This window comes from Mesoplodon densirostris, chromosome 6 (assembly GCF_025265405.1).
Source record: "Mesoplodon densirostris isolate mMesDen1 chromosome 6, mMesDen1 primary haplotype, whole genome shotgun sequence".
NCBI lineage: Eukaryota > Metazoa > Chordata > Mammalia > Artiodactyla > Ziphiidae > Mesoplodon > Mesoplodon densirostris.
The window spans coordinates 21,163,220-21,181,513 of record NC_082666.1 but is presented as its reverse complement, the minus strand read 5'-3'; the positions used below and the strand labels follow the sequence as shown (position 1 = coordinate 21,181,513).

The following is an 18,294-nucleotide window of genomic DNA, read 5'->3' as shown; positions in this document are numbered from 1 at the left end:
GTTTGAAACACTAGCCTTTTACCCATGAATGTTTTATTATTAGAAAAAGAACTTTTCAAGGTCAATAGGACAATCAATTATCAACTACTTAAAATGCTAATGATGTGTAGGAGTTTCACATTTGGGCTTTGGATAGAGGTTCAGCTCAACAGCTTCTCACTCCCTTTCCTCTCTTTCTTCTCCTCCTCACCTCTACTCCTTCCTCTCTCTTTCCTTCCCATTCCCTCAGGACTACCTATGCACACACCCACAAAGATCAAAAAGTCTGTAGAGAAATGCACCCATGCAGACATTTATACCTAGAAACACATATGGTCAGATTCAGGAGACCCATCTACACAGTTCATGTCCACGTGATGCAGAAAAACACACCCACAAGGAGATATCCACAACCCCAGTTTTCACACAAAGACAAAAAGAAATCTAAACCTCACTTCATTGAGATCGAATATATACAAAATAAAATGTACCCATAGTAAAATAAATATTTCAGGAGTCCTTCTGTTATTTCCACATATCATTACACAGAGGCACCAGCCGCTTTATCCATGCTGACTGCTGCATGTGGATCACTCCCTTCAAATTCCACGTATTAAAATCCTCTGTCTGCTTCAAGCACCAGTTTAAATGCCATTTTCTACAACATGGAGCTTTCCCAGATCACTTCAGCCAAAAATAACCTCTCTCCTCTTTAGAGGAGATTTATGTAGTAGTTTATCTGTACCAGGCACATTGTGAGATGTTTTGAGTGTTTCTGTATAACTAACTGTTATTTCCTGCTTTTAAGTTATCGGGATTCACTTATGGATAACATTTATTACTCTCCCCCCCACCCAAATGCTTTATTCAATAAATAGCCTTTGATAGATACTACTCTGTACTAATGGGAAAAAACTGAGGCACCCAGAGGAAAGTAGCTCAGACTGAGAAATAGTGGTGCTGCTCTCCTCTGTGAGGAGGCCGGGGATTGTGGTCCTTGCAGCAGCCTCATGTTTAGAATTGCCCTCCCTGCCTCTGCAACTGGTCAGGAGAGTGGAGACTAACTAGGAGGAACGGAAAGGAGGGAGAACTAGGAGTCAGTGTTCCTCAGCTGTACAAGTAGAAAGACTACATCTTGTCAAGGTTCTCTGAGCCAGTTGGTTTCCTGAAGAAACCAACTGTATTTAAATTGAATTACCAACTGAAATTAAACTGAAAGGAGTCTGAGGCATAAAATCGTCATGCTAATTTACAAATTTATATTGAGAAATATAATCCCGAGGGACCTGGAATACTCCTACATGCTAGTCAGGTCATTCTCTTCGTATAGGTCCATTTACACTGTAAGTTACATTCTAGTCAGAAGGCACTTGATGAGCCTGTAATCAAGCCAGGCGTGTGAATGGGACAGTCTCAGATGCTAATGTCACTGGGCTGTTGCCCCTGGGGGACATACCTGATGAGAAGTAGGTATGACCTGCACGACATTAGACACCTTTGGACCCAGCCTTGCTGTTTGGCTCCTGTTTTAGAGTCCTTTTATTACTGTGGCCCTTCTTTTCAAAAACAACTGGACATGTGAGTAGTCTGCAGTTTCAAACATCTTATAATCATATGTTATGTCCATTTCCTCTCAACTTGATTGAATTGAAGGTTGCAAGACTTAGTGGAGTTTAGAAACAAACTTTTTATCCATCACTAAGTTGCTACGTGACCTCAGGCTAGTGTTACTTTACTTACAGGTGATTCAGTTTCCTCGTATATAACATGGCAAAACAGTACCTGGGTCTGGTTGAGGGTAAGGACTGAATGAGGTGATGTGTGTAAAGGGCCTGGCACATAGTACTTTTTCTCAGTCAGGGTCAATTCTCCTTTCCTCCTTGTGTTCCTGAATTCTTAACTTCCATTTACAGATCACTGTCTAAGTTAGGTCATTGCCAGAGATGGCCAAACTCACCTATTATAGGAGAATTTTTTTTTTATAACATCATCCGCAGATAGTTGCTTCAAATTTCACCCAGCAATCCCACTTCTGGTTATATATCTGAAGGAAGTGATATCACTATTTCCAAGAGATATCTGTACACGCATGCTCATTGCAGCATTATTTATAATAGCTAAGACATGGAAACAACCTAAGCGTCCACTGACAGATGAATGGATAAAGAAGATGATATCATGGAATATTTTTCAGCCATAAAAAAGAAGGAAATCCTGCCATTTGCAACAACACGGATAGACCTTGACAGCATTATGCTAAGTGAAGTCAGTCAGACAGAGAAAGACAAATATTGTGTGATCTCACTTATATATGGAATCTAAAAAAAACACCAAACTCATTCAAACAGAATAGATTGGTGGTTGCCAGTGTCAGGGAGTGGGGGTGGGAGAAATGGATGAAGGTGATCAAAAGGGACAAAATGCCAGTTATAAGATTAATAAGTTCTGGGGGTCTAATGTATAGCCTGGTGACTGTAGTTAATATATTTGAAAGTTGCAGAAAGAGTAGATCTTAAAAGTTCTTATTACAAGAAAAAAATTATAACTCTGAGGTGATGGATGTTAACTAAACTTATTGTGGTAACCATTTCACAATACCTACATACATCAAATTATTATGTTGTTCCCCTTAAACTAATACAATGTTATGTGCCAATTATATCTCAATAAAACTTGGGTGGGAGGAAGAATTGTTGCTCTTTGGAGGCCATTTGCTCCCCAGTACACACCCCAAAGCCCAGTGCTCTATTGCTTGAGGATTATTTTGGACACTTATTTAATACATAGATTGAAAGATTGTGCCCCTAGAGATTCTGATTCATTAAGTCTGGGGTGAGGCCAGGAAATGTATATTTTCACAAGCTTCCCAGTGATTCTGATGTAAGGCCAGGATTGAGAGCCATTGGAACAGACAGCCTTTTAAAGTTCCTGAAACGGAGTCCTCGGGACTCATTGGGTGGGCACGTGCTGCCCTCTAGTGCCTCTAGCTGCTTGCTACACTTCTGCGTAGCGCAGTAACCTGCTGTGAAGCGCTGGTGGTCTTGCAGATACTACTCTGGGGTGTGTCCAACTCTTCCTGTCCAACTCTTGGGCATTAATAAAAATGCTAGCATATAAAAATGTTGCTTCTGAATGGAAGCAGCTATGCCTCTGTCCCCATCACCTGAGACATCTAAGGTATTCACTAGTGTTTTCTGAGAATGAGACACAGCAAAACTCCTAAGTAAGGCTTGTGTGGAGGGACAAAATCACATCAGTGTCCTGTCAGGATTTTTCTTTATCGGGCTGTGATATGACCCATGGTGCATATGAATCAGTAATCACGAACAGTTTCCTGAAGAAATTCTACTATTACAGTAATTGTGGCACTGGAGCATTATCATGCAAGCAGGGTCCAGCTTTACCAAGTTTTCTAGAAACAGACGAATCTGAATCCTTTACAGTTGTGTAACCCTCCAGAGTCCACAGAGGTCTTTGATGTACTTCATCTCCCTTGTTTGCCGTTCAGGATACACCACGAGGCAGGAAGGGCAAAGCTGAAGGTCCACGCCCACATCATTAAAAGCAACAGTGGCCATCATCAAAAAATCTACAAACAGTAGATGCTGGAGAGGGTGTGGAGAAAAGGGAACCCTCTTGCACTGTTGGTGGGAATGTAAATTGATACAGCCACTGTGGAGAACAGTATGGAGGTTCCTTAAAAAACTAAAACTAGAACTACCATATGACCCAGCCATCCCACTACTGGACATATACCCTGAGAAAACCATAATTCAAAAAGAGTCATGTACCACAATGTTCACTGCAGCTCTATTTACAATAGCCAGGACATGGAAGCAACCTAAAGTGTCCATCGACAGATGAATGGATAAAGAAGATGTGGCCCATATATACCATGGAGTATTACTCAGCCCTAAAAAGAAACGAAATTGAGTTATTTGTAGTGAGGTGGATGGACCTAGAGTCTGTCATACAGAGTGAAGTAAGTCAGAAAGAGAAAAACAAATACCGTATGCTAACACATATATATGGAATCTAAAACAAAAACAACAACAAAAAAAACTGGTTCTGAAGAACCTAGGGACAGGACGGGAATAAAGATGCAGACGTAGAGAATGGGCTTGAGGACATGGGGAGAGGGAAGGGTAAGCTGGGACAAAGTGAGAGAGCGGCATGGACATATATATACACTACCAAATGTAAAATAGCTAGTGGGAAGCAGCCGCATAGCACAGGGAGATCAGCTCGGTGCTTTGTGACCACCTAGAGGGGTGGGATAGGGAGGGTGGGAGGGGAGACGCAAGAGGGAGGAGATATGGGGATATATGTATACGTACAGCTGATTCACTTTGTCATACAGCAGAAACTAATGCACCATTGTAAAGCAATTATACTCCAATAAAGATGTTAAAAAAAAAAAAGTATGTGGACTTCCCTGGTGGTGTAGTGGTTAAGAATACGCCTGCCAATGCAGGGGACACAGGTTCGATCCTTGGTCTGGGAAGATCCCACATGCCACGGAGCAACTAAGCCCGTGTGCAACAGCTACTGAGACTGTGCTCTAGAGTCCACGAGCCACAACTACTGAGCCCGCGTGCAACAACTACTGGAGCCCGTGCGTCTAGAGCCCATGCTCCGCAACAAGAGAAGCCACCACAATGAGGGGCCTGCGCACCGCAGCAAAGACCCAACGCAGCCCAAAATAAATAGATTAAATAAATTAAGAAAAAAGAAATGATCCATTAAAAAAAGAAAAACGATGGTGTGTTCATTACATGAATGTGCCCTTGTTTAGGAAGACGCTGATCCCACTGTCCTATCCACACAAGCACCCTGTCAGTGGGTACCAAATCAATAAATAAACCAGTACTAAAAGTCTACTCTGCAGAAAGGCATAAGATTGTCATTTGACTCCACCTCAGCTCTGAGACAGAGGAGCAAGGGTGGATACGTTGCTGTAGAGCAGTTTGCAGCATATGGTTTTAACAGTTTGGTGGGATGACAGTGGCTGTGGATTATCTGTTAAGTAAATAGTATACTTGTTGGAGCTGGTGCTGATGTTGCCAAATTTGGTGATTTTGTCTGGGGCAAAGAGGTCAGGCTAATGGAAGACTAAGCAGTGTTGCAGCAGTAGCTGCAGGAAGCAGGAGCTGGTTGTGTAGGAGATATAGTGTTCTATGCACCTCCTCTTCATTCCATTGGTAACCCTGGGGTTCTGGGGATGGCCGAACGAGCAACATCTGACACTGGACCTATAAGACTGAATGAAGTTTATTAATTACCTACATTCATAGTCCAGGGAAGGAGGACCCCAAGCACCACGCAGTGCCATACCGGGTCAGGTTAACGGGAGACTGAGAACTTTTGCAGCAGCATAGAGGCCGGCAGCAGCTGCAGGAAGCTGGAGCTTGGTTTGATAGGAATAACAACAGTAATAAAAGATTCAAGCCACTTTGTACGTATCTTGATCTACTGCTAAAAAGCTGATGCAAGATGCTTTTTCACTGATTATTGTTTACCTGTCATTCAGTGCTCTTTAGTTGGAAAAGTCTTCTCATTCCTGTATTATGGAATTTACACGTTCAGGAAAGATGTTGAAATGGCTCAAATTCATCCCGTCTTCAGGGTGAGACTCTTCTTAAATTATCTTAAATGTAAGGATCTATTTTGTATTTATTTTGTTCTGTAAAAAAAGGGCATTTAAGAAAAACATTCACTAATCCATTTTTTTGCCAAATTATTTTCAGAATATTCTTCCTTATAGGTAGCAAAAAATCCCCTCATGCTAACGATTGGGTTTTCTTGGCCTTTTGTTTTTTAAATTGTGGTAAAATATACTCAATATAAACTTTACTATTTTAACCACTTTTAAGTGTACTTGTCACTGACATTAAGGACATTCACAGTGCTGTGCAACCATCACCACCATCCGTTTTCAGAACTTTTTCATCATCCCATACAGAAACTTTGTACCCATTAAATAACTCCCCACACCTCTCTTTCCCAACTCCTAGTAAGGCTGGTTCTTGATTCAACTCTTAATAAGGTGGGTTCTTGATTGTGAATTAATCTTTGAAACTAGGTTTTTAAGTGTCTTGAGAGCAGGCAGGTAACATAACTCAAATGTCTTTGTACCTTTGACACTGTCCAGCTTAGGGATGAGACTGGGAGGACTCCTTCTTTAACTCTCAGTAAGTTATTTAAAAGAACAGAAGCTATGTCCTTTCCTTGACACATTAATCACTGTTCTTTTCCTGAACCTCTTGATACTGACCACCTATTGCCTATGGCATCAAAACCTTCACTGTCCAAGACTTAGCAAGACAATGTGTGCACTGTCCTCTTGTGTGTTTTCTAGTTATCTTCCCAGTACAGGTGATATAGTTCATGGAGTTCCTCTGTAGTAGGAGGAAGAGAGACAGTAGCCACTGTCTGTTTTAGGGCAGACTCGGTTATCTGGGGATAGATGCCAGACTGTTATCTGAAAGAAGAAGGCTGAGCCAACAGGATGTAGAGAATAGAGCATGAAAGAGTATTTGCTTCCTGTGACTTGGCACCTTTAGGCTCAGGCTCTGCACTGTGTCACATGAGTTTCTCCTAGACAAATAAAGGTCTGTGATGCTATGCATGACGGGAAACAGGAGGGCTTTGTGATGCAGTCTACTGGTCTGGTTCTGTGCTCTGTGAGGCAGAGATGATAGGTCTAGAATTTGGAGGCATTAGGTTCTAAGACCCTGAAAGCCTAGGAAGCCTAGAAAGGGGGATGGCTAGTGAGGTTTAGATTATGTTGAGGCCTACCTTTATTCTGTGGGATGTTGGATATCCTCTTTACATTTATGGCTGCATCATCATTATTGCATTAATTATTTGGCAAGTGAGAAAGAATCACCAAGATTTAAGATTGGGACCTAACAGGAGCTGCTGCTGGGTAGGGAAACACTATGACTACGACTGAACCAATTAAGCCTTAAACAAGGTTTTATCCCCTCACTGTCTCTTGTTACTCTTAAACCCTTACCCCTGTTTTTTTTTTTTTTTTTTTTTTTTTTTTTTTAATGGAGGAAGTTTCCTCATTGGATCCCAGAACAGCTTCATATTTGGGTGATTCTTCTGGTTGGTGGACATTTAGGGCCTTGGATGGCTAAAGTCCTTTGGCTACTGTGCCACCCATCCTTTATTCTGTTCCTCCCTTTCTCTTGTCTTATCCTGATCTCTCCACAGAACTTGTTCAGGGAATGGGGGTGGAGGTATGGAGTATGAAGAGCCTAAAAATGAATCAGAAATAAGAGAAAGGAAATGATGGTGTGAAAAAGGTAGAGTAGGAAAAAGCAAGGTAGGAGAATGTGTAAAATTGGAACACAGAAAAAGCTAGGGAAATATTTGCAGGTTTTGTCTCAGTTTAGACATGAAAGGAAGAGAGCACCCCAGCTTCACACTCTCTTTTGCCTTTCAGCGTCACTGGAGCGTCAAACAAAGGGCTAAAGATAAAACATCAAGAGGTAATGTCCCAGTCTCTGCTCTGACTTCTCTCCACTGTGGGTGAGCCTCCCATGAACCCTGTCCCTCAATGACCCCTGGTGCCAGGCACCAAGTGCTCTAACCACTGAAGGCCCAGTTCCCCAAGTGGACAAATTCTCCCAGAAGACTTTTTTGGGTGGGAAATCAGAGCCTGGGAATATTCCAGAATTCTCCACCTTACCTCTGGGAGTGAAGAGGAAGTAGGGGAGTGAGTAAGGAAGGGCTCTGTCCTTAACTGTGTCATTTACTAGTTTTATGACCCAGTGAACGTCGCTTCAGCTCTCAGTCTTGTTATCCATAAAATGGGCACGATGGTGCTGTCGCACTCACAGTGTGGTTGTGAAGGTCACAGGAGATTAGGTCCAGGAGAGCACGTCATACCTGGTTACGTTGTAGTCAGACGTGCGTCAGAGCACTGGCTGTTGGGGTTTGCAGTCTCCTGTCATTCAAAGATCTCCAGCTTCCTGTCGGATGTCCCTGAATCCTCTCCCGTTCCATGTAACACTGTCTCCTGGTTTCTCAGCTAGGAGACTTTCCCGGGAAGAAGCTGAGAAGCCATGGGAGCTGCTGTCTGTCATGAGAAGGTGATCTCTTGCTCTTTGCAGTCTCCCAACTCCCAGCCTGGCCTGTGATCATTTCTCCACTTGGCCTGGGGCAGGGTTGGGGAGGAGCATAATGGCTGGGAGGTAGCCAGACACAGTGGAGCCTGGACACTGGTTGAGGGTTCCCAGAGGAGAGGGTGGGATCAGACGTCTCAGGAGACAGGAGTCCTGCAGTTCTGCTCTGGGCTAGGCTCACGAAGGTCCTGGAATTCAGGATTTGACTAGTGCAGGATTTAAAACTACATGGGTTTTCACTCAACCACAAGACAAGTTAGGAGGCTAGATAATTAAGTGCATAAATCAGTCATCATTTACATATTCTCTTTACAGCTAGACCCTTTCAAGGGCAGACCCCTGGACCCTGCTGACATACCTCCTCTGGTTTTATCTTCAGGGAGGCCAGTTCCTGGGACAGCCCTCAGGCAGGAGCTTGTCATATTATCCCCCTCTTAAGATGTCTAGAGAATAGGGATTGGCTTCCAAGAGATGTTGTGTATGCCCTGTAATCCCCAGAATGCAGAGTTCGCACAAGGACCTCCGTAGCCCCAAATGAGGTTGACTCCAGGTTCTATCTGGTGATGTTCCTGGTGCTGCACCATCAGGTAACCATGGGCTCCCCCATCTGCCTGGTTGCCTTCTCCTAGTTCAGCTTCTCAGCACAGGTCAGCAGAGAACTCACCCACCTCCCAGGCTCTCAAGGCCCTGCGTTCCTTTCAGTTGTCTGAGACTTTGCCCAACAAGCCCCAGGCTCTCAGCCCAGCACACCATAACTTGCCAAATGACATTTCCCTAGGAAGACAAGTAGATGAGTAAACACCCAGTGGGTGCAGGCCTCAGAGTTTACAGGACTAAGGGGGGCAGTGTCAATCTCCAGGCCACACACTTGAAAAGAGGCAGATGTCATTCCATCAGTTACAAATGGTTGCCATGTTTCCCTTCCCAGGCAGGACTGGCTTCCTCAGGAGGGGAGCGTGCGGCAGATCCTGTGTGCAGATCCCTGCTGCCAAACCTGCAACACTGTGGCTCTGGAGATTCAGCAGGCGGTGGTGGGTGAGAACACTCTGATCTCCCCCACTTCAGGGGGGTCATCGCAGGGCTCTTCTTGCCTAGAGGTTTTGTCCATGTCTAATGTGTCTTTTGAACAGAGTCTGGAGCATGGCCCACACTCCAAAGACCTTTCACTTCCATCTGCTACCCTCACAGTGTCACAGAAATCCTTAACCCAGTCAGCTGCGCAGTCAACTGGTGCAGCCAGCATCCACGATTTCTGGGCTGAACACCTCATCCTAAGGCAGGGATTTCAAGTGCCAGAGGTGCCCAGGTTCCCAGAGACTATGTTTTCTTCAAGGATTGAGGAACCTAGGGTTTCAGTGAAGCTGCAGGAGATGATGCAGAGCAACCTCAACCTTGTCTGTGAGAACCAAGGCCATCAGCCTTTAAATTCCCAGGTCTCTCCGCTGACCCTGAACCAAGAAATTACTACCCTGATACATCCTGTGGCCTTGCAGACGGTCACTGTCCTCCCTGCCCACCTGCCGTCCCTGAGTCCTGAAGTCCTGAGGCTTCTTGAGCTACATGTAAAAAAATGGATGCATTTCCAGAGGTGGGGCCTCCCCAGACGTGTGAAAGAGTCTCTGAGGCAGCTTATGCCAAATCCACCATTATTTTACCAACCTGTATATAACCAACCAGTTTCTTTCATTCAGAATGATACTTCTCAGTTCTCTGTTGAGAGATTTGGGACCATTTCATACCAGAACTGGGGTCCATGTATGGCTGGCCAGCCTACCCAGGCCTTCTGGGTTTCTGAATGGTCCATTATGGACCCAGAACAAATACACTGTTACCAGCAAATCCCAAACCATATGGCTTTTGCCTTGCCCTCTTTAGCCCTTAAGGAATTAAGTGGCCTTTATCTAATGCCTGGGCAACAGGCTAATGACTCAGTGGGCCATGTGCAGCTGAAATATAGCCAGCTATTCTGTGGTCTTCCTTCTCTGCACAGTGAGTCCCTGGGTGACGCCTTCTTGGGTTCTCAAGGCCTCTCCATGAATGAGAACATGTCCAAGCCCCGCTTAAAGGACCCTTTTTTTTTTTTTTTTGCATTTTTTAAGTTAGTTTCTGCTTTTTTTTTTTTCAAGACTTAAATGGGGCTTCCCTGGTGGCACAGTGGTTGGGAGTCCGCCTGCCGATGCAGGGGACACGGGTTCGTGCCCCTATCCCGGAAGATCCCACATGCCGCGGAGCGGCTGGGCCCGCGAGCCATGGCCGCGGAGCCTGTGTGTCCGGAGCCTGTGCTCCGCAACGGGAGAGGCCACAGCAGTGAGAGGCCCGCGTACAGCAAAAAAAAAAAAAAAAAAAAAAAAAAAAGACTTAAATGAATCAAGTGTTTATTAGCTGTTGTAGTTTTTTTTTCTTTTCTTTTTTTTATTAGTTTCTGCTTTATAACAAAGTGAATCAGTCATACATATACACCTGTTCCCACATCCCTTCCCTCATGCATCTCCCTCCCTCCCACCCTCCCCATCCCACCCCTCCAGGCGGTCACAAAGCACCGAGCTGATCTCCCTGTGCTCTGCGGCTGCTTCCCACTAGCTATCTACCTTACGTTTGGTAGTGTATATATGTCCATGCCTCTCTTTCGCTTTGTCACAGCTTACCCTTCCCCCTCCCCATATCCTCAAGTCCATTCTCAAGTAGGTCTGTGTCTTTATTCCCGTTTTACCCCTAGGTTCTCTTCAAGGAACTCTCCTTCCTCCCTCTGCCGCCTAAAACTCCACCCCAGTCAGCTCCACCCTCTTTTCTGTCTTCTCAGAATTGGGTTGCTCCATCTGACCACCAACAAGCTCAGATCAGTGTCCCATTTCTGACCCTGGATGAGTGTGAAGCCTTGGAGTGGTACCTGCTGCAGAGGCAGCTCCAGCTTCAGTGGGACTGGCCACATGTTTCCCAGAGAGATCAACACACCCAGAGCCCTGTGCAGTATAAGCCCTGTGACAAAGCCCAGTCTTTTGAGACTGTGAAAACTTCCTGGCCAGGGCATCCCATCTCAGTCCTCACAAGAGAGCCATTCTTCCCGCAGCAGCATGCCAGGAGGCAGCTGGAATTCCACCTCCAGAGACAGTTGATTCACCACCGCTGGGGCCTGCCGCAGAAGATCCAACAGTCCATTCAATTGTTCCTGTCCCCCACTAACCAGCAGACTATGTCCCGGAGCAGCACATCCCTAGACAGTGTGAATGGTCCCCGGCCTACATCTCTAGAGGCCACTGGGGCTGATGACCCATTCTCACCCATTGTGGACCCAGTGACAGTCCCCATGCCACACTTGTTTGACCAGACCAAGGCAATATTGCAGAGCCATATCGACTCCAAATGTGGGCAGATTCACCAGGGCAACATCCCTGCCTGTGTATATAGCTCTTGGGAGTGCATAATTCCTGGGGGCCTGGAAGTGGCTCCCTTCACCTGCATCCCAGAAAACAAGCCCCTGGAACTACAGGCAGCAAGTGACTCGGACCTACAACAGAAAATTACACCCTGGATGCCAGCGGCCCTTGATCAGCAGCAACAAACCTCACCAGACGCTGTCATTGAACGTCCTAAGCTGCTCCAAGCCCTGTCCGAGGGAGCCATTGAGAAACTGGAGACAACTTTACAGCACAAGTGTCTGGCCTTCTTGTTAGGGCTGCCGGCTCTTCATTATGTGGCTCTCTCTAGGGTCGTGGCCCCAGCAGTCACTTCCCAAGCTATGATCACAGAGATGGTACCTAGGCCTATCAAATTCCCAACAGAACCTCTGACTCAGATGACCTCACCTGAAGAGCAGGGTCTAAGTCCTGGGTCAGGCTTTCAAGATGCCAACAAGGCTTGTGCAGACATTGCAGATGAATTCCAGGCTGAAGTGCAGGTGGAAGAAGTAATTGAGATGGTGCCTCTAGAAAGTCAGACAGAGCCTGCGAGGCCCTCCTCACTTGGAGAACACATCTTGGCCAAACTAAATTTCCATCTGAGAAAGAAGAGGCTAGAGATACAACTGGGAATTCCCATAAAGGCAAGGAAGTCCAGGAAACAACTTGTAGCAACCTCAGAGAACATATGCACACAGGAGTCTCTACAGGAGTCTCTTGGGAGTCTAAACAACCAAGGAAACACACTGCTCCAGGAACTCCCCATCCCATGAGATATGCCACGTGCCCCAGATCCAGAATGCCTCTATCTCAAAGAACAGCTGGCCACTGAGTTGAAGGCAGTGTATCAGAAACAGAAGCAACCCAGTTCCAGTGCAGTATCCCATGGTTCTGTCCACTGGGCCTCCAATATCTCGCAACCCAGTGGGGACCCGACAGAGGCCCAGGTGCTTTGTCGTCAGCTGGAGGCCAGTGTGAACAACCGCAGCCTGAAGGAGCCCTGGAGCCCTGAGCCCCAAAGCCCTGACAAGAGCAAGGACTTAGCCCAAGTACCCACACTGGCAGAAAAGAGAGAGGAACCAGGCAAACCCAAATCGGCCGGGGACCACAGAGAAGGGGATGCCGGGTTTGCAGTCTCCTCCACAAGAAAGAAAAGCCACTTTGCTGAAACCGAGAGGCCAGAAGGGATGCTTCTGAATGGGACACCCTGCAGCCCCTGGCGACGGAGACATCGCTTTCACCCTGGTGCTCCCTGTCAACACAGTCCCCAGCATCGCCCTCAGCTTAAACTCCCAGAGCTACCTCCTGGAGTCCCTGGGGGGAAAGACTCTGAGAAGAATGACCTGCAAGACAGTCAAGCCAAGCTCAATGTCATCCTCAAACCAGCAAGGGTTCCTGAGAATGCCCAGCCTGTGGTGCCTCAGGTGTCACAGGGCCAGCCTTTCCTGGGCCAACTCACTCCGGGTAAGCCGTTGCAGGGCCAAACTTTACAAGGTCAGGTTTTTCAGGGGCAGGTGATGCAAGGCCGTACTCAAAAGAGGCCCAGCTTTTCAGAATCTGGCTGGAGAAATAAGATGAAATCTTTTCTGCACTTTATTAACCCCAAGACAAAAGGCAAAGGGCATGAGGAGTCCATGTCCTCCACATCTGAGAAAGTGGCCAATACCAGAAAAGAAAATGTGGAAAAGAGCCTGGCTTCAGCCAGAAGTCCCAAAGGGCAAACTAAGATGGAGAAGACAAGAGGGGACCCTAAGGCCCAGTTTCTGCCCACTGAGAAGCAGGTGGGCTTGGCGTTCTTGGATGTGCCCCACTCCCCAGACAGTAAGCTCTGGCACCGCCCCTGCTCCCATCAACTCCACTCTGCCTCAGTCCTGGGCATCCCCTGCCGCTGCCCTCGGCACTGCACTGTCCTCGAGTGGCTTGTGTCACCCAACCAGGGAACCCACCCTAATTCCCAACTCTCACCTCGGAGGGAAGCACTGGTCTGCTCAAGAAGACCCAGCTCAGTCAAGAGACTTTGTAGTCTATCCAACGTCAGCATTCCTTGAAGAGGACTGCTACTGTCATTTTCATTGATGTGCAGGTGGACAGAGGTGCCACCCAAAATACACTGTATATCTCTAAGCAGAGAGGTGTCTGTCTGCTCCTTCTCTCCACTGCGGTGTGTTCAGGGAAGGCATAAGGGAGGTAAATGTCCTTCCTATCTGGGGAAGGGGCTTTAACCCACACTTAAGCTGGGTAGCATTCCACCCCACCCCCACCCTGGACTACGGGTAAAGGGACTTGAACAGAGAAGGAAGGCCCTTGTCTAAGGTACATTGAAGGTAGAGGTCAGGCTTGAATTTTATCATGGTGTCCTTCGGCCCAGTGGAGCAATGTGGACATGAGGCTAGAACTGTCAAGGAGGAGTGGCCAGGAATCTCACAGGCAAAATTCACTGATGACTTCTATATGTGCCCACACTCTGGAAGGGAGGTTTTTAGGAGAGTGCCAGTGTTCCAGCCTTGAGCAGGTGCTATGTGTTTATCAACAGCATATAGGTAATATGACAACAGTCAAAAGCAAATGATAGAGTCTCCCCTCTCTGCTCCCTGTTGGTTATTGGTTAGATATTTCTGGAGAACTCACTTGGGAGGCTGCTGTAGCCCTCTTGCCTCTATCCCACCTCCACTGTCTTATCAGCTGCATGGACTGAATGACACTGGGAATGAAGATCCCAGTAGAACATGGAGAGGGGCTGGTCCCCACTCCCAAGGGTAGGCAGGGAGAGAAGCAGGGAGGGAGAGCATGTAGATGGAGGTCTGAATATCTGGGGTAGAAGTTGACATGTTCCTGAAGAGGGCATGATAAGAGAAAAGGCTAGTTAGCTGTGCACTCTAAAGAGCCTTGAGCCAGGAAGCCAACCCAATACCCAAGTGCTTTTAGGGGATGGAGATGAATAAACTGAGTTTTGGTTTGTTGTCCATAGTGTGATGAAGAGCAGTGAGTTGAGCCTTGTTTTCAAAGGCAATGCATATTAATTTACAATTTCTGAATACTCACCCTCAACCCCACAAAACTGTTTTCCAGTGTCAGGGATTGGTATAACTATAAATCTGTGTTTTTGCTCAGCTCAAACATGAAGTCAATGACTGTGTTCTAATCTTGATATATCTCAACTTTGCCCCCTTTTTTCTGTGTTTACTGCCTCTGCTTGTTAGATTATACTCATCCATTCTTGCCTAAATAATACAATAGTGTCTCATATCCCCAGGGCTTAGGATAGTGGTGGCATAATAATACCTTAATAGTACTTGAATTGAAAGTCTGGGCTTAGGAGGCAGACAAATCATTACATTAGTGTGATGAGTGCTATGGAATAGGGAATGCTGACACACGATTACTGGGTACTCAGCTCATGAGGACCTCAGGTCACAATAAAAACAACCTTGATTATGCTGTACACCTTAAACTTATACAGTGCTGTATGTCAATTATATTTCAAAACTGGACAAAAAAGAATTTAAAAAATCATTTTGAGAAATATCTTAACACTCAGTTAAAATATTTACTTACTATATGCAAGGGGCCATAGCTAACGTGACAAAGACACAGGACTTGCACAATGGAGCTCATGATTGCATGGGATAGTCTCACATGCCCAAATTGTCTAATCAACACATATACTTGAATGTCCAATATTCACCTCAAACTATAGAACAAAGAACTCCTGATTCCCTGCTCCAAGCCATCATCTAATGACACATATGAAACATTCTCCAATCACAGTATTCACAACATCACTTAATGGCAGCTCCATCTTTCTAGCTGTTCAGGACAAAAACATTGGTGTCATTCTTGACATTGTTTCCCTAACTGTCCATATCCAGTCCATCCTGTTGTCTCTACCTTCTGAAATGAATTCAGAACATGACGACGTCTCTCACTCACTCTGCTGCTATGATTACTGCAGTAGCATCATAACTAATCTCCCAGCTTCTGCCTGAGACCATACTTCCAACAGTCTATTCTCAGCACAGAAATTTGATGGTCCTCAGGGAAGGTCCTGGCTGTAGAAGACTAGATAGAAAGATAGATTAAGATTGAATGATGAGGGCTTCCCTGGTGGCGCAGTGGTTGAGAGTCCGCCTGCCGATGCAGGGGACACGGGTTCGTGCCCCTATCCCGGAAGATCCCACATGCCGCGGAGCGGCTGGGCCCGCGAGCCATGGCCGCGGAGCCTGTGTGTCCGGAGCCTGTGCTCCGCAACGGGAGAGGCCACAGCAGTGAGAGGCCCGCGTACAGCAAAAAAAAAAAAAAAAAAAAAAAAAAAAAAAGATTGAATGATGATGATGATGATGATGATGATGAATATGAAGGAGGAAGAGGAGGAGAAGAATGAAAGGAAGAAAGAAGGAAAAAAGAAGGAAGAAAGGAAGGAAGGAAAGAAGGAAGGAAGAAGGAGGGAGGGAAGGAAGGAAAGAAGGAAGGGAGAAAGATACGTAAAACCATGAGACTGGATAAGATCACCAAGGCAATGATTGTAAATGAAGGGAAGATCTAAAGACAGGCTCTGGGACACCCCAACATTAAGAATTTGGAGGACAAAGTAGGAACGAATAAGCAGAGACTGAGAAGTAGCAGCCAGTGAGGTAGGAGGAAAACCAGGAGAGTGTGGCATACTGGAAGGCAAGAGAGGAAAGTATTTCAAGGAGAAAGTGATCCACTGCATGAAAAGTCGCCAATCCACCAAGTAAGGTGAGGACTCAGAGTTGATCGTTAGATTTAACAACACAGAGATCATTCATGGCCTTGAGAAGAATAGACTCAGGTGAGAAGTGGAGGTAAAAGCGTGACGGGAGTGGATTCGAGAGAGAGGAAGAGCAATTGGTGATAGCAAGTGTAATCAACTGCTTTAGGGAGCTTTGTTCCACAGAGGGGCAGAAAAATGAGATAGCGTCAAGAGGGATTTTTAAAGGTAGGAGATATAGCATGTTGGATGTTGACGGAAAAGATCCAGTCTAGAGGAATAAACTGATGATGGAGGAGAGAAAGGGAGAAATGCTAGAGCAATGTTGTGGTGCAGAAGTAACATAATAGGAGTGAGTCACAGGTTGAAGGGTTGGCCTTGGCTAAAAGCACAGACGTTTCACTGATGGTAAGTAGAGACAAGGTGACAGTAATGTGGAGGGACTCTGTGTATCATGAGAAGAGTGGTTTTTCTACAATTAAGAGAGCAGGGCAAATACCTAAGGGGGTGAATGAGGAACTGGGAAGGATCATGGCTGGGGGGAGGGGCTGATACATAGAGCCAAAGCCGGAGACAAAAAGGAATTCTGGAAGTTGCCATGGCAAGGTTTTTTATTAGGGCCTAAGGAGTTGATAACAGCATGTGAGCCCAGGTGGGCAGAACAAAAAGTTGAAGTTGGTGATCACCTGGTAACAGGTATGGCATCCTAGTGTTCAGCCGGGGACCAGGGAGTTTTGGTGTTTGGAGGAGAGAACTGGGAAGCAGAAAGACAAAGAGGCTGCCCTGAGTGGATGGGAGGGAACTCTGTTTTGGACACCTCATTTCTCTCAGAAGTTGGCACCTCTGTAGTCCCACTTTCTGACCTACCACAGAGTAGAGAGTAAGGGCAGGAAGTGCTGTGGCTTCCTCATGGTGTGGTATGGGGGACTGTGGGATGCCCCCGCCTCAGTGTTTCCTAAGGAAACCCAAGATGGCTCAACATACCATCAAACCAGGAGGTGGGGGCAGGAATCTCTTCCTCTGATAGGACTCAGCACTTAGCACAGTGTATCCACTGCTAGCAGGATGCAGAAAAGTCAGATGGGAAGAAGCATGAATGTGTCCCTCCTCTGAATGGTGATTCTGTGCCTAAGGGTTGGGGGCCCAGCCCCTGGGGGTAGAAAGATGAGCTGGAACCAAGACCTTCAGGATTCTCAAGTCTCAGCAGAGTTAAGAGCTGAGAGAATACAGGGTCAGAGCCTATAATTCATGCAGGATGTTGTAGAGGGACGAAGCCTTGCTCATTCCATCCTGTAACCCTAGCACAAGCCCCACCTTCCAGCTCCCCCTAGGCTCAAGAGGTAAAATCAGAATGAAAACTCTCATGGCAGGGCACAAACTCAAGTATTTACTCTTGCAGAATTGGTGGTAGATTCTAGGAGTACATCAATGCTTGCTTGGGAACTTTGGAGTTTCCTCTGCCCTCTGAGGTACCACACTGTCATGGCGAAAGGTTTTGACCTTCTGGAGCCCTTCTCCTGGTCTCCGAGGAAAGCATTTCAGAATTCTATAGAGAGAATTTAAGGCAACTGCCTTCCTGCAGTGGAGGAGAATGGCTTCTCCACAAAATCACTTCTGTGAAACACTAAGTCCTAGCGAACAGGGAGCGTGGCTGCTTCCTTTTTGTACCTCCTCACTGCAGCCCGCACAGAGAGGGCAACAAACACAGGACGGGCACAGGAATAAACCCCACAGAGATGCTGCATCCTGCACCATGTGAGAGAACAATAAGGATAATCTTATTTTAATAAGCCAAATCCTCTTAAATTTTATAAATATTTATAACACAAAAGTGTACAGATTTTTACACAAAATATCATGGGTTTGATTCTCATCAACATTTCTAGTCTTAATTTCTAGGATTAAAATCTGTTAACTCAAAAAGAAAATTTAAAATAACAGATTATCCTTGTGATTCTAACTTAAAGTATATAATTATATAAATGTTTTATTCATGTAAGCTGGGATTTACATCCTCACCACTCTGAGGTCTGTTTTTTCTCCTCCTCCATGCAAA

General features: G+C 46.0%; 1 protein-coding gene across 1 annotated transcript; it reads left to right on the top strand.

Moving 5' to 3' along the window:
* Positions 1–6,763: 6,763 nt before the first annotated feature.
* LOC132492479 (protein SPATA31F1-like) lies at positions 6,764–15,571 on the top strand. Its single transcript, XM_060102033.1, is given in 6 exon segments — positions 6,764–6,907; positions 7,433–7,478; positions 8,021–8,081; positions 9,043–9,145; positions 10,831–13,410; positions 13,413–15,571. Coding segments are annotated over 6 exon segments (2,982 nt in total). The 3' UTR covers positions 13,461–15,571.
* The last annotated feature ends 2,723 nt before the right edge of the window (positions 15,572–18,294 follow it).